This window comes from Arabidopsis lyrata, assembly GCF_000004255.2.
Source record: "Arabidopsis lyrata subsp. lyrata unplaced genomic scaffold ARALYscaffold_6, whole genome shotgun sequence".
Classification (NCBI taxonomy): Eukaryota; Viridiplantae; Streptophyta; class Magnoliopsida; order Brassicales; family Brassicaceae; genus Arabidopsis; species Arabidopsis lyrata.
In genome coordinates this window covers 6791107-6807273 of record NW_003302550.1, presented here as the reverse complement: position 1 = coordinate 6807273, position 16167 = coordinate 6791107, and the positions used below count along the sequence as shown (strand labels likewise).

Sequence of the window (16167 nt, the reverse complement as noted above, 5' to 3'; positions counted from 1 at the left end):
GAATGCTTCATAAACCGATGGTAAAAGAAGCGGTCTCCCAGGCTTGGAATGCTTCTACTTCTGTCTTTGGGCAAAGCATTTCTGAAAGGCTTAGAAGATGTAGAAAATCTCTCAGTAATTGGAAGAAAGAGAATGGGACTAATGCTAAAGTTAAGATTGATTTGATTCAGAGAGAAATTGAAGTGGTTCATGCTTCAGTTTTCCCTTCCTTTGACAGGATGCGTGTTCTAAAGAGAGATCTTGTCCTTGCTCACAGAGAAGAAGAGAGCTATTGGCAGCAAAAGACAAGACAAAAATGGATGCATTCTGGAGACAAGAACACGAAGTACTTCCATGCTTCGGTTAAATCTGAAAGATCAAGCAATGGGCTGGACTTGCTGGTGGATGACGATGGGAACACGCATAAATCAGAAGCTTCCAAAGGCGATGTGGCAGCCAAGTATTTTCATGACCTCTACTCGTCCTCTTATCCGGATAATTGTGAGCAGATTTTTCATGATTTTATCCCCAGAATCACTAGTGATATGAATGAGTCGCTTTTGAGAGAGGTTACCAAAGAGGAAGTGAAAGACGCAGTTTTCTCAATCAAAGCTTCTAGTGCCCCTGGTTATGATGGTATGACTGGTTTCTTCTTTCAACAGTATTGGGAGATTGTTGGAAGTCAGCTTACTGTGGAAGTTTTGAGGTTTTTCTCTGAGGGCTGCTTTGAAAAAGAATGGAATTTCACCCAACTTTGCCTTATCCCCAAGAAGGTAGGTGCCTCTGCTATGAAGGATCTTAGACCCATTAGCTTATGCTCGGTCATGTATAAGGTGATTTCAAAGATTCTGGTATCAAGATTAAAGCCATTGTTGTCCAAGATTGTTTCACCTAACCAGTCAGCCTTTGTGGAAGAGAGACTCATATCTGATAACATTTTAATCGCCCATGAAGTGGTTCACAGTCTACGGACTCACTCAGCTTCTTCAAAAGAGTTTATGGCCATAAAGACTGATATGTCTAAAGCTTTTGACAGAGTGGAATGGAGCTACTTAAGGAATCTTCTCACTGCTTTGGGGTTTCATGACATTTGGGTGGAATGGATAATGAAGTGCGTCACCACTGTCTCTTTCACAGTGCTCATCAATGGACAGCCTCATGGTTTAGTGATTCCTCAGAGAGGTTTGAGACAGGGAGATCCTTTATCTCCTTTCCTGTTTATTCTATGTACAGAAGGACTCACTCACCTACTCAACAAGGCTGAGAATAATGGTTTGATTAGTGGACTGCAGTTTTCTCATCAAGGACCTTCAATTCACCATCTCCTTTTTGCAGATGATTCCCTCTTCATTTGCAAAGCTCTTGAAGATGAATGTGCAGCTTTTAAAGAGATACTGGATTTGTATGGTAGAGCCACGGGACAGATCATCAATTTGGATAAATCCTCTATCACTTTTGGGTCTAAGATTCCAGATCTTGACAAAGCTCTAATCCAAGCCAAGTTGGGTATCTTTAATGAGGGTGGTGCAGGCACTTATTTGGGTCTCCCTGAATGTTTTAGTGGGTCTAAGGTAGAGATGCTTGATTATATTCATGGCAGGTTGAAAAACAGGCTCTCAGGTTGGTTTGCAAGAACCTTATCTCAAGGTGGTAAGGAAGTTCTAATCAAATCTGTAGCTATGGCAATGCCAGTTTATGCAATGTCTTGCTTTAAGCTACCAAAATCCACCTGTGAATCCCTATCTAGTGCGATGTCTGCTTTTTGGTGGAGCAATTTGGAACACCACAAGAAGATTCACTGGGTTTCTTGGGGTAAGCTCTGCCTTTCTAAAGATAAAGGTGGACTTGGATTTAAGGACATAGAACTGTTTAATCAAGCTTTGTTAGCTAAACAGTCCTGGAGACTATTACATGACCCGGCCTGCCTGCTTTCTAGGTTCCTAAAAAGCAGATATTATGAGGATTCCTCAGTTCTGGAGGCTAGGCTGGGAGACAGGCCTTCTTTCGCTTGGAGAAGCATCCTGCATGGGAGAGAATTATTGATTAAAGGCTTGAGACAAGGCATAGGAGATGGTGCCTCTGTTAATGTGTGGACAACTAGGTGGATTCAAGATGATGTCTTAAGACCTCCTTTCATGAAAAACATCATTGTGAATTATGATTTAAAGGTGCAGGACCTAATTGATCCTATTACCAAGAGATGGGACGAGAACTGTCTCCAGGAGCACTTTTTCCCAAGAGACCAGTCCATTATTAGGAGAATCAAGCCAGCTACTTCTTCTCCGGATTTTATGGTGTGGTTACACAACAGAAGTGGGACTTACTCGATGCGTTCTGGCTATTGGTTAGCCTCTCAGAATCATAATGTTGATCTTCTTTTAGAGGCTGCTGCTTTACCTTCCATCAATCCCATTAAGGATAAAATCTGGGAAGTCCTTGCTCCTTCTAAGATTAAACTGTTTTTATGGAAAGCTGTTAGTGGAGCTTTACCTGTGGCTGAGCGTTTAATGACAAGAGGAGTCAGGATTGATCCTCGATGCAGTTCTTGTGGCTTTGAAGGAGAATCAATAAACCACTTGTTGTTTCTTTGTCCTCTTGCAAGACAGATTTGGGCTCTCTCCAACATTCCTTCTCCGATTAATGGTTTTGAGGATCATTCTTTGTTCCATAATGTGCATTATGTTCTTCTGATGGCTAAAGACTTAAAGCTACCTATTGCATCGAGAAGATCTGTCCCCTGGATTATTTGGATCCTTTGGAAGAACAGGAACAGTATTCTCTTTGAAGGTAGGACTTTCCATCCTTTGGACATTGTTACTAAGGTACTGGATGACTCTGAGAAGTGGTTTTTAGCCCAACAAGTTGAGAAAGAAGAAGAGTTTAAATCTGCTAGAGTTGGGGCTGGTGGCCGCAAACTTTGGAAGCCTCCCGATCACTCATGGCTTAAATGCAACATTGCTTCGTCCTGGGATAAACATAACAGAATTGGTGGAGGCGCATGGGTTCTTAGAAATTCAAGAGGTGAGGTTTTGCTCCATAGTAGACGATCTTTCGGTGGGATGGAGTCAAAGCAAGATATTGAATTGGAATGCTGGCTGTGGGCTTTGGAGAGTATGAGGAGCCTAAGGATTAGAAGATTTGTGCTGGCTGTTGAAGATAAATACCTTATGGATGTGGCTCTCCGTCCCGATGCATGGCCCTCTTTTAAGTCTCAGTCAGAGTCCCTTGCATTTGCACTCAGTCACATTCCTTTTTGGAAAATTCAGTTTGAAGAGAGAAGTGCTAACAAAGGAGCCTTCCTTATTGCTCAAAGTGTGACAAGAGAGGATCGTCGACAATCATACGTAGCTTCGGGCTACCCTTTTTGGTTACATGATTTGTTCAATGAAGAGATGTCTACTACTTAGTTGTGGTTGCTTTTGTATTCTCTTCAGTGTAGGTGATTGTCTTGGATCCTCATCTTTTTGATCGGATTGTAATCTGATTTCCTCAAGTTATCAATATATTGAATCATTCAGTCGAAAAAAAAAAAAAATCATAGTCATACTGAACAACACCAACGTCGTTTTACACGACTCGAATTCGCGATCGCGTTTAAGATTAACATGGTACACAATTCTCTGATCTGAACAAAACTGAAGATCCTTTTTTAAAAAAAACATAATTTTCTCCTACAAAAAGCTAAAGACAATGTGACATTTTTTATCCAAAAGACGTGAACTTTTTCAACCCGTCATTCCTGGGAAGAGCTGCGATATCTTGTTGAACACATCCATTACCTGCAATCAATGTATAACCTCAAATTTCTTACAAAAGTAATTGCCTTTTCAGGCAATCGAGAAACGGCAGAAGATCAAGTATTATTACCTCTTTGTCGTTTTGGTACTTCATGATGTTCATTGGGTTCTCTGAGCACTGCAACAACAACAAGAATCAAAATTGGTTTCTGTTTTGTATGAAGAAGGGAGCGAGATAAAATCAAAGCAATTCTCTGTTTCAGGTTAAAAGAAAACGTACCTCCATTAATGCTGCTTGGACTCTAGGATTCTGGAATGCCATGGCAACATCAGGGTTCTCCATGATCTTAGATATGACTTCTTCTGGAGTCAGTCCTATTTGATCTGTGATGTATGGTTTCGGTCAATGAGTATCATTCCTATTTAACGTCACAAAGATTTAAGTATAACCTTGGTAGGTAGAAATTGCTTACTGAATTGTTGCTTCACTTCAGGACTATTCAGGTCAAAATTCTTCAATGTATCTGTCATTCGCTTGTCCCATTCACCACTCCCACTCATATTATTCCTAAATCCATGAAAACAAACAAACAAGAGTATTTCTTTATTATTTAGTTTAGACATTCTTAAAAGCAATGGACTCGAATAAATTTGTTCATAAACTGGAGCTTACAACATGTCCTGTAGCTGTTGACGGTACTGAGGATTTTTAAGCATCCCTGCAAAATTCCAAGTGGAGACAATAACAATCAAACTCAATGTCAATTAGATCATTCTTTCAAGAGTGGGTAGGTAAAATATTTTTTATTATGACTAGTTCAAGTTTTCATGCAAAAATCCAAATTTGAAAATAAGCAAACAGGATTAAATATTAACAGACTTACATTTGAAAGTTTCTGGGTTTCTCATCTCCTCAGGCAAGTATCTGCATTTATACATGCAATGTTACACTAAGCAACCAGTTTTAAAGATCAACTTAATAGAAGCATTTAAAGACAATGCGATAGGGAAGGTGAGTTACGGGTAAACCATCTTCTGGACTGTTGGATCTTCCATCATTTTCTCTAAAGCTTCTACAGACAAACCCGCCCCTCCTTTCCCACCGCCTGTGTAAACAAGAGACAGACTAAGGATTCAGTTTTGAAACTTGGAAGAAGAAAAGAGAGACTATTATGTAAGCAGATGAGAAAAAAGGAATCATAACAAATGAGATATCGCTAGGCTAATATGCCAGTATACCAAAATCATATATCTGAAGAAACAATCCTTATGCACTGTTCTTTTACTGAGAAAATTATGTATACCTAATAAGCATTCCATACTGTTGCAAGTCTTATATGGTTATACCAATACATATCAACGACTAGAAGAAGGACACATGTAACAGAGTAGATCTTTTAGAAGCCAAGTCATTCCTCTTTATCACCAATTTAATATCTTCCTTTGTTTATAGTTGTTGGCATAGGCTATAAAATAAAATGAAAATCTCTAGCCTTAATCATGAATCAAGCACAGTGCTCTGATAGTGATGAAAAATGCAATCCATTAACTCACCCAAAGATTGAAAAACCTCTGAAGCAGTGGCACCATTTGCCGGACCAGCTCCATTTTGCAAAACCTTCACCCAAGGATCAATAAGGGAGCACAGAAACCTCCTAGTTTAGCAAAATCATGTCACGTTTTCAAATCTGTGCAAATAGAAAAGAAAACGAAACTTACATCCTCAAACAAGCGAGTTTCTTTGGGGGAACTAGTTTCAGAGACTTCAGCATAGTTGCTAAATGGGCTTTCTTTTGTGGTTTCCTCGGGTGAAATGTCTTCAAAGGCTGCATCCAAAATTAAATCAGCTTCCAAGTTAGAAGCTTACAAAATGAGAAAGGAAGAAAGTCAAAATTGAGGATACAAATGAAAAGAGGTTGATTTCTGAAACAGAAAAAGAATCTACCATAGTTCTTTTCTTCTTTCTTCTCTTTGCTTGCCTCTAAGACAACACTTGGCTTATCCACTTCTATATCCTTTGCAGGTGTAGGTTTCGGTTTAGTTGAAGGAGGTGTATCTACTTTTGTAGCCGTCACATCAACAGTTGCACCTGAAGACTGGGATTGAGATTGGAAGGGCGAGGAGGCAGGACTTGTTTGAGGAGGGAATGGAAACGGAAAAGGTGATCCTGATGGGAATCCAGGATTATTAAACTGGCTATTTTGCGTATTCATCTGGTTCATCATCGTCTTCATAGCTGTTTGCATTGCATATTTCTGAAATCAATGCAAAAAAATAATCCAGAGAGAGTAATAGCCAGTTAAAGAATAATGATAGAAAGCAATGAGAACTTGTGAAATATTTATCAATCAAATACTGGAGTTATGAAATGACTATAGGTCTGAATACCTGAATTGCATCACTAAAACCATAATGGTATGTAGGTTACCACCTATGAATCAAGTGACTACCCAAAAAAAAAAGAGGCAAATGTTCCATGCTTAAATATATGGTTCAAAAAGTGTGAGCAAACAGTGCACCTTGTTAAGATAAGGTGTCTAGTGAATAAAATTATCTCAGATACATGAGCACTATACACTAGAGATAACATGAAGCATAAAATCGTGGTTCTGCAAAAGACTAGCGAGAACCAAAGTCCCGCAAAACCACAGGGCCTAGTATTTGTACCTTTAAATTTGAAGTTACCTGCAATGCCATCAGAAAAAATAAAAGTCAGGCACTTATTAATAAATATTGAATCAAGAAAGAATATATTTATAGAGGAAAAACAATTAGGAAGGAATCTTGATACTCACCAATGAGAACAAAGCTGATAGCCCAACTCCAACACCAATCCAGAAAAGTGGTGATCCTCTACAAGAAAAAACTAGCAGGAATCAAACAATATACAAACTAAACACATTGTCGAAAACCAGGAAAATGATTGAAAATTACATGGTTGATGAAGATGGTGGTGGCACAGGCACACTAGGGGAAGCAACAGAAGTTGTCTGTTGATCACGACTCGATGAAAATATACTTGCAAAAGCTTTGCTTCTCTGTTTCACAACCACTGCAAATCGAACAGAAAATTAAAAGTCAACAATACTAACAATGAACGGCTTCTACAAGAATTCGAATTGCAGATTTCACAAAGTCTGGATTTTTTCAAAGAGATAAAGCAATTCATAAGCTCATCATTCACCAGTCGAAAAGGGTTCAAAATTTGAGTTTCAAATAGACAGATAAAAGTAAGAAACTGGAAAATTTCCCGCATTTTCTATCAAGAGTAATTGAGTGTCGAGTGGAATTTGCAAACTAACCGATTTCTCCAGTGTTATCAGGACGCGAAGAGGGAGATTGAGATTGAGCAGAAGCAGAGATTTTGGAGCAGCGGAGGACAATTCTAGGAGTCCGACGAGAAAACCCAGTAGGGTTTTTAAGCGAGGAAGTGAAATTGCATCCAATTAACAGCTTTGGAGAAGAAGCTGAGCAAGAAACTAGGGTTAGGTTCTCCATTTCTAATTGTTTCTTTGGAGAAAAAGAAACAGAAGAAGAAGAGCCTGAAACGATTCTGGTGAAGAGGAGGAAAGATATGATGAGGAAGAAGAAGAAGAATGAAAAACGAACAAGAGATTTTGGTCTAAAACCACCAGGTTTGAGTTACTTTTACTACTACTAGTCTTGGATCCAGTGTAGGTAAGTGTACTGAAACCTTTCATATATTAACAGGTGGCGATCTTATGACCGTCAAGATCAATGAACCGAGAGTGTGATGTGAGTGAGAAAGTCTTTCGTGGTTATTGCAAAAGCCACCCCTCCACCTTTGCTTTTTTGTTATGTTATAACCCGTATCTATTTTTTAGAATCAGTTTACACCTCGTTTTCTATCATAAAAGAAAATCATGATCTAGGTGATTCAGAGTTTCTCAAATACAGTATTGTGTTCTATTAGTTGTGTTTTTCGGATTGTCCAAAAAGTTGAATACACTGGCTACCAAACTTCTCCTAGTAGGGCCGACTCGAACCCAGGATGGGTGTGTAAGGGAAAACTGTCTTTACCACTAGACCATGGAACAGCTTTTGTACTAAAAGGCTGCCTCTAATATATAAAAAATATTTTGGCGCCTAAAGCCCTTGCTTCATGGGCTTTAGCCCAGGGCCGTCTCCTAGTCTCGGGACTCCGGAGAACCATAGGCTCTAGAATGCTTACCAAGGTTTGGGAAGATCCTTGGATTCCCACAATCCCAGCTAGAGTATTCTTGCCACAAGCAAATTTAAAAGATAGAACTCCTGAAGAACCCCCGCCCTCTTGGTAACTGCCCCACTTCCTCCCCTCATGATCTCGGAATGTCAGTTTGATGCTTCTTGGCATGGGGAAGCTTCCCTAAGTGGGCACGGATGGGTGTTAGTAGAACAAGATAAAGTTTGTCACCTAGGACTAAAGAGTGCTCGAAGAAGCCTATCACCGCTCCATGCGGAAGTCGACTCCCTGTTTTGGGCTATGGAATGTATGATCTCGATTGGCAACCCCTCGGGCGTCTTTGCATCCGATTGTTTCGACCTGATTTTCCTCCTTGATAACCAAGATGAGTGACCTACATTCACAGTAAAGTTGGCCTCTTTTCGGTTCCTTATTTGTTTTTTTTTCCGTCTTTTAACATTAGATTTATTCCTAGCAAGTTTAATTGTCGGGCTGATTGTTTAGCCAAAAAAACTTGGGCCCCTAAATAGCCTATTTTCCCATGTAAACTCGTCAATTCCTAATTGGAAATCCCTAGTGGAGAGTCTCTTTCCGAGGTATTGGATGAAAGACTATAATAGAATTCAGTTGGATAGAATTAGAGACGTAAGCTACAGATTTTTAAGGAATTATATAATTCTAACTATTGTAATTCTCAACATTTTAATAGAATTTACTAGAAATTATAAACCGAAACTTTTAAGAAAATAGAAAGAGAATGTCAAAAATCAATTGTATCTAACCCATCTATCCAATCTATACTATTCATCTTCTTCCTCTATTGGTTGGGTTCATAATCTGGTCATGAACAGAGGAGGCATCATCATCTCTCTTTCGTCACATAATTCTTACACTCCCTGATTCAATCCTCCCAGAGATAATTTTGTCTCCTTCAAAACATAATCGTACCTAGTTTCCGGCCACAGTATCGATGTCAGTCCCGGAGATGCTCCCACCTCCACCGTCAAGACGCTAACTGCACCATTCTCTGGTGAAAGTCTCCATGTCTCCCCCTAATTTCTCTGTTTCTAATTTCAATTTTGCTAACAGTCGAACCTATTTCTTCTCCGCAGTCTCCACTTCTCTAATCACACGTTTCAGAATCTGCAACGTTTCCTCCTTCTTCTTCGTCTCAGCACCACTCTCAATCCCTGCTAAGTTTTACAGATCGCATAGCTTCTCCGCTTTCCTCCCTAAATCCTCTCTGATCATTGCAGATTTCGAAACATCTCCATTGTATTCTTCTCGGAGTTCACGTCGATAACGAGAGCTATCGCCGCAGCTAATGGCGTCGAAGATGATTCTGCCCAATGACGATCCCAAACAGGCGTTACCGAAGGTGGAGGAAGAAGAAGAAGTGGAGGGTATACATGAAGGATGAGAGGATCGAGATACCAACGTTAGGCTTAATCGTGTAATTAGCAGTTTAGCCTTTCCATTAGATCGAGCAGACCCTTCCTTATACGAGCCATTTGAGACCCCTTCCAAATATCCATCCAAATCACACCTAAAAAGCTAAGAATTTGTTCTTTACATTTTGCACTAATATTTCTATTAAATTCTTGTCAAATGACATTGTCATACAAAACTACATATTATTGAATAACACTTGAATTTAATAGAATTACGAAATTGAAAAATTGAATAACGTTAGAATTTAAAAGAATTTATAAATTGACTAATTGAATAATACTAGAATCTAACATTTTATAAAATTCCGTCAAATTCATTCCCCCAATACCCCCCCCTTAATATAAATGGTGTTTGATAAAAATGAACATGTTCGAGAGATTTTTATGCCTGTAACGAAGAGAGTCTAGAACGTTTGCCAATTTAACAAAGTTCACACATATTTCATATTTGAACTAAGTTTTATTACACTAAACATTAATAAAGATACACTTTCATATAGTTTCTAACTATTTTTATGAAAGTGTATATAGTTTCTAAATATTTTTATGAAAGTGTAAAATGTTTCTCCTATGTCGTCAGATAACATCACTTCCGAGTTGGTAATAAAAAGTCAAGGCTCGTATGCAATTCGTACACCATCATCAAATTTGAAGAAACATGGATTATCCTGAGTCTCATTCATTCCCACAGTTCATTGTTCTGTCATATCCCATTAGGTAAAACACTGAATCATTTTTTCTTCTCCTTCTCTAAATTTAGTGAATTAAATGGTAACTCGATATCGTTGTAAGGAGAAACCCACTCTTGTTTGTAAACCAATCTTTAGAAATCAAAGACAATAACAATAATGAAGACAAAAAAAAAAAAAAAAACAGATTTCATAGCTGCTTCTCAGACAATGGGCACAAAGATTCCACATATGAGTGCATGAGAACATGGTAAGCTTCTTCAAGTTTTAAAATAAGAAAATATCTAACAAGATCTCTACACTGCTCTCTTCCTCGATCTAAAACAAATCCCCTTCAAGTATTTTAGATCGAAGTGTCATCAAGCAATACAGAGCTCAAGCTCTTTCTGTGGTTTAAATCAAGAAGAACCACACCATGTTCTCAGCCCATCTTTTCAGTGTGGTTAAAGCAATAAAATCATCATTGAGCAGCCAAAAACCAAACCAAAAAAATTCAATAAACAACAAATCTAGAAAACTGATTATGAGAAAAAAGCTGCTTCTCAGACAATGGCCAAGGTTGTCCACAGGAGCGAGCTTGAAAACGTGTATGTTCTTCAAGCGTCAAACCAGGAAAAATATCTATAAGAGCTCAACATTACTCTCTACCTTAATCTAAACCACAAAGGAGAAAAAAAAAAAAATCCCCTTCAAGCAACTTAGATCAAAGTGTCATCAAGAAACGCCGAGATCAAATCGAATCTTTCTCTAGTTTGAATCAAGAAGAGCAAGACCACATTCTCAAGTCCATCTTTTCAGTGTGGTTAAAGCAAAAAGAATCATCATAGAGCAGCAAAAAAAAAAAAACAAATTTCACAAAACCAAAGGTGTTAATTTGAGAAAAGGCTAACACTTTATCATAGAAAGTCGAAGATCTAAAACACCCAAACATAAAATCAGACATAAGTTGTCGAATCTCGAGAAAATGATAGAATCCACGGGAGAAAAAAAAATCCCAGAATTCCACATGTCCAGAGATTCCAAACCATCAATGAAGATGTTTGATTTCGCATCAGAACGTACGATTCTTTTAAGCTATACAAGAATGATAAGCTTAAAGACTCTTATCAGAAATCTGTTCCTTATATGCTACTTCTTAACCTAAAATTTCTTGGCAAAAATTTCGGATTTTAACAAAACAGAAAAATCGAATCTTTCTGGATATTCGTGATGATAGATAATCTTGCGGCGAAAGTCTTTTATTTATAGCTTAGGGTTTACATCGTTTTTATGGGCCTTTAGGTTCTATTTTTATTAGCCCATTAGCCCAAATAAAAGTACCTTTCTCTTCGCTGCTTCTTGGTTCCTCCCTGTTTTATTGATAAACAAAAAAAAAAAAAAAAACGATTTCTTTCTCAACTTGTCGATCAGTGAGAGCGTCTCAATTTCAGTGTTTCATCGAATTTGTAGAGGTAAGGTTTCCGTTTCTCTGGTTATGTTTCAATTCCGCTTTAAAACAAAACAAAAAAAAAAAAACTTTTTAAAAGTGAGTGAGTGACAAAAGCAAGCTTCTTCATGTTTATTACCAGGGTTTCGAGTTTCGACAATCTGAGATTCTCCTAGTGAATTAATGTCCAAAGGAGATTACTTTCGTCATTCTCCTAACCTTCTCAACAAACCCTTCTCTCTTATTATCTAGTTCGCTTTTGTAGTTATTATCTAGTTCGCTTTTCGAGTTAGGAAATTTTGGGAAATCGAAATCTCTATCATATCAAATTTCTTCAGTCTCCATGTACTTATTATCCTCTGTATTACACTGATCCGAATGTATAATAAGATGTGCCATGAACCTACCAACATCTCTTCGTCGGAGTCTGATTTTATATTCCCTGACGAAGACCACCTCCCCTTGACGTCACGCCGGAGTTTATTGCTATCGAGTGAAAGAGTCTCTCAACGTATCGCTGCTTCTGTACCTGCGTGAGTACTGTCTCTGGCTTACGTTTTTTTAAATTTCACTTTTCGTTTTTGTTTCACATACGTTTTCTTTTGTGTCTTCTGTTTGTAGATCGAATGTTGATAGTATCTTGAAAAGAGAAGGAGAAGAAGAAGAAAGCTGCGTCAATGAGCTGGTAATGAAGTCTTTCACTTTGTTACATTCAGTTTCACTTATTAAGTTTAGAGAACTGATTATGTTGTTTTCAGGGAGTAGTGTCAAATTGTGATGCTACGGAATCTGTAAACACAGAAATATTGGAATCTACGAGCATTGGTTGTAGTCAAGGTCTTAACGAGTCTGGAAACCTAAGACCACAGAACAACATTCTAGTATGCTGTAGTAATGCCGAAGAGAATTTCAAAAGAGTCGAAGAAACTGAAAGGAGTGATGATCTTGAACATCTCACACTGAAGGAGCGGCGCAAAATGCTTCTTGAAAGGTGTTTTATTGAATGGTTTTCCGCATCTTTTCAGTCACCTGCGTTCATTTAGTGTCTAATGGCTCTTATCTACCATACTTGTTGTTGCAGGGTGGCTATAAGGTTGCCAGAATCTAACCTAGAGGTAATCAAAGTGACAAGTTCCCTTGGGTTTTGAAGTTTTTTTTGTTTGGGATCTATTAGGGCTAACTAGGTATTTTGCATTACAAGTGCAGGATAATACTATAGATTGCGATGAAACTGATCTTTATAAAATAAAAGCTGAGATTTCATGCGAAAATGGGATAGCTTCGTCATCTGGGGTCCAATTCAGCGGCTTTCTAGAGAAAATCGATTCTGTCCTCTGTAAAAATTATAGTATAGGTTCAAAATCTGGAAGTCAGCTTAATGGAATTCAAGAGAGTGATATTCCAATTTCTCATGAACGGTCGTTTGGTTTGTCACCTGAAGCCAGTTTACCTGAGGTATCCAGTAGAGATGACGAACACTCTCCCTTAGGTAGCAACGAAAATCCGAGAAAAAGTGTGAAAAGAGTCAAAAGGAATCCTCCGCCTTTGAATGTGTATGAACTACAGTCTACTCAAGTTAAAGCTGATCCTTTGGGTGATTGTGTCATGGAGAACAATGACGAGAAAAACCCTGTTACCTCAGAGCAGATACCGGTCAAAATAGAGGTAGAAACGCATGGTGAAGCTCTTGATGAAAATGAGCTAGATTCTGTGAAATTGAGCTTTCGCTTGAATCGTTGTACATCTGCTCCGAAACCGTCTAGGTGTATGAAAAACGAGGCAGAGACCGCTAGTGAATTGGATGAAGATGAGATAGACCACATGAAATTAATTGATCGATTAAAGCTTCGATCTTTTCATGGTTCAGGTCATCATGAAGATCTTAATTCTCCGTCCTCAGGGTTTAGCTTCTGTACATCTGATGAATACGTTAAACCTTCAAGGGTATTTCGTCCTTGGAAGCATAAGAAAACCGCTACGTGAGTCTCTCTGCTGTATCCTTCGTATCGTGTGTCTGTATCTTTTGATTATCTCTGTTTCTTTTGTGATCTTATAATGTGAAATAACCATTACAGGGACTCAATTGAGACGGCTCTGGAGGAAGATGCTCCTGGTCTTTTGCAGGTATCATGGTTTTCTTCTCAAAAAATAGAATTTAATGGAACTTCTTCAAATTAGATTTCTTAAAGCACATATGTTTGTATCTGTTGTTTGTAGGTACTGATTCAACAAGGAGTATCAGTTGAAGAACTTAGGCTTTATGGGAACGAAGGTGGTGATGCTTCCTCAGATGATTCACTTCTCGACGAGAGTTTCTCGGAGCTCGAAGATGTGATCTCGCAGGTAAAACTATCCCTTTATTTTGCTGCAAAGTTAACTTTTTTCCGCTATGTGTCAAATGATTGAATCTTCTTGAAATTTATCAGCTTTTCTTCAAACGCGAGACGGGCACAAAACTTCTTAATTCAAGTTTCTCAAAAGTTTCAAGAACTAGCTATTGCTTGACCTGTCTGTTCTCCCTCATCGAACAGGTAAAAGTCCTCATACCCGTCTTCTCAGATATTTATACATTTCTCTTTCTTCCTAACTTGTTTCCTCTTGTTTTCAAGGCGCGGTATTTACAGTTCCGCAAATGGCCTGTTGAGTGGGGCTGGTGCCGCGATCTCCAGTCTTTCATATTTGTTTTCGAGAGACATAACCGGTAAATTAACTCTCTTCCCTTTGTCATTGCTACTAAACTGGAAATTTCATGGATCTTTTTGCTTGATACAGTATAGTAATGGAACGACCTGAATATGGCTACGCAACATACTTCTTCGAGCTCAGCAACACTGCATCAATCAGATGGCAGATCAAACGGTTAGTCTTGGCCATGAAACTAGCAAGCTGTGGCCGATATCAGCTGATTGAAAACAAGCCGTTACTGGTAAATTCTTCTCTCTCACCGGTTAATTTGATCCTTTATTCTTTTCTAAGGTTTATTATTCTGAACTCTCTATGTAATTCGGGGTGGGGATAACAAGGTAGGAGAAGATATGACTGAAGGCGAAGCAGAAGTGCTGATGAAGTACGGCTGGGTAGCAAACACGGGACTAGGGACGATGGTAAATTACCGCGATAGAGTCTACCATGACAGGAAGACTCAAAAACAGACATCAGTATGGAGATGTAAGATTTCTGAGCTTCTTGTCGATGGTTATAACAGTGGAACCATCGTCTCAACTTTCATTGCCCCCCATGATGATGATGATGTTGATGATGCCGGACTTGGGATGGGAGATGTTAAGCTTGAGCCTTATTGAAGCTGTGAATCTGTTATAGAGTCTTCAACTGTTGATTGTTTATTTACTTGGTCAACTAAATTTAATCGAACCATTAACTTCAATAAGCATGCTCAAAATTTTCCATGCTTTCTTTTATCACCACAAGCTCCAGATTTTGCTGCACTTGTCACTATAGTTTTGTCTAGTCGTGGTTAACTTTAGCGTATAAAAAACGAGCCCCGTGTAGGCAATATAGAGGATCTTACTTTGACGCGTGAGACAATAAAAAACTAATTTTTCTTTTTTTTTTGTTAGCCCAAAAATGAATGAAGATTTGATCCCATTTTGAGACTTTATCCATTTGTATTGGCATATCTATATCTAAAGATTCTTTTCAACCACGTTAAAAGATTAATACAAGTATACAACATTGTTTTCTCATAAACTAGAGTTAAATTCATATTTTTGATGTTATTTTAATAATAGTTAAGCACATAAAAATAAAGTATCGCAAAAGAGGTATTTTGTTTATTCATATTGATGAAAATCATAGAATGTATTACTATTAGGATTATGTATAAACACAAGAAACCACTTAATTACTACAGAATTTTTGTATCAATTGCACGAAGAAAGACTGAATAATTTATAGGAAATTTATATATATATCGTTGGGTAACTTTGTAAAAGCCAAAAGGGATTGTACTTTTGTTGTTAAGGGTGTAAAGTTTTAGCCAATGTGTCACAACAATAAGTAGGAGAACGAAACTATACTCATTCACCAACTTCAAATGTATTACAATCATTGTTGTCGTTACCAAATTTTCTTTTTCTATAATTCATTATAAAATATATATATCCACCAACCTAACAATTTATTATTTAAAAGTTTTAAGAAACTAATAAATTCCCTTATCTTCTTCTTTTCTCTTCTCTTTAGTCCATCATTCACAGTTCCACTATAATCTCTTTTGCTCTTCTTTGTGACAAGTCATGCCTAAGCAATGATCATATTTGTTATGAGAAAGGTTCATATACATGCACTCTTTTCTCCACTTTCTTTGTATTTTATAATTCTTATTTCCTTAAGAAAACATATTATACACTTTATGGTATAAAAGGCATTCATGGTTTTTTATTCAACCAAAAAAAAAATATCACTTTTCTACATTATTTTTCCAAAATATAATTAAAGTCATGTTTCATACGCATAATTTTTTTATAATTAGGATAATGTAACGGTTGTGGCCTTAATTTACGTAACTTTTGATAGATTTATAATTGTAATCGATGTTTAACTAGCGTCAGCAGCATATATATTAATTTCGATCATGAATTTGATCGGGGAAAAAAACTAATGTTATACTGTGATAACCAAAAGTACAAAATGTCGATCTTTCTTTATGAAAAGATGGTTTGGTGAAGGTAGTTACCACTTG

General features: G+C 37.7%; 2 protein-coding genes across 2 annotated transcripts; one reads left to right on the top strand and one right to left on the bottom strand.

Annotated features, from left to right (window-relative positions):
• Positions 1-3523: 3523 nt before the first annotated feature.
• Positions 3524-7327, bottom strand: LOC9309855 (protein TIC 40, chloroplastic). The gene is made up of 14 exons (XM_002871681.2): positions 7019-7327; positions 6651-6768; positions 6512-6569; positions 6384-6401; positions 5662-5971; positions 5436-5542; positions 5271-5334; positions 4738-4822; positions 4601-4641; positions 4390-4435; positions 4190-4284; positions 3997-4100; positions 3847-3894; positions 3524-3758 (listed from the first exon to the last, which is right to left on the bottom strand). The coding sequence occupies exons 1-14, from the start codon at positions 7212-7214 to the stop codon at positions 3705-3707; spliced, it is 1344 nt and encodes a 447-aa protein (XP_002871727.1). The 5' UTR covers positions 7215-7327; the 3' UTR covers positions 3524-3704.
• A 3949-nt stretch (positions 7328-11276) lies between these two features.
• On the top strand, positions 11277-14887 carry LOC9307796. The gene is made up of 12 exons (XM_021021664.1): positions 11277-11490; positions 11608-11998; positions 12087-12150; positions 12224-12456; positions 12547-12580; positions 12672-13444; positions 13541-13589; positions 13683-13808; positions 13892-13996; positions 14075-14166; positions 14238-14391; positions 14489-14887. Exons 2-12 carry the CDS (start codon positions 11844-11846, stop codon positions 14765-14767), a joined length of 2064 nt encoding a protein of 687 aa, XP_020877323.1. The 5' UTR covers positions 11277-11490; positions 11608-11843; the 3' UTR covers positions 14768-14887.
• The last annotated feature ends 1280 nt before the right edge of the window (positions 14888-16167 follow it).

Coding starts and splice junctions, on each gene's coding strand:
- LOC9309855 (XM_002871681.2), bottom strand. CDS start 7,214: ATGGAGAACCTAACCCTAGTTTCTTGCTCAGCTTCTTCTCCAAAGCTG. Junction 6,570..6,650: donor CCACCATCTTCATCAACCAT/GTAATTTTCAAT, acceptor TTTTTCTTGTAG/AGGATCACCACTTTTCTGGA. Junction 4,101..4,189: donor TGAAGTGAAGCAACAATTCA/GTAAGCAATTTC, acceptor CATACATCACAG/ATCAAATAGGACTGACTCCA.
- LOC9307796 (XM_021021664.1), top strand. CDS start 11,844: ATGTATAATAAGATGTGCCATGAACCTACCAACATCTCTTCGTCGGAG. Junction 11,999..12,086: donor ATCGCTGCTTCTGTACCTGC/GTGAGTACTGTC, acceptor TTCTGTTTGTAG/ATCGAATGTTGATAGTATCT. Junction 13,809..13,891: donor TCGAAGATGTGATCTCGCAG/GTAAAACTATCC, acceptor GAAATTTATCAG/CTTTTCTTCAAACGCGAGAC.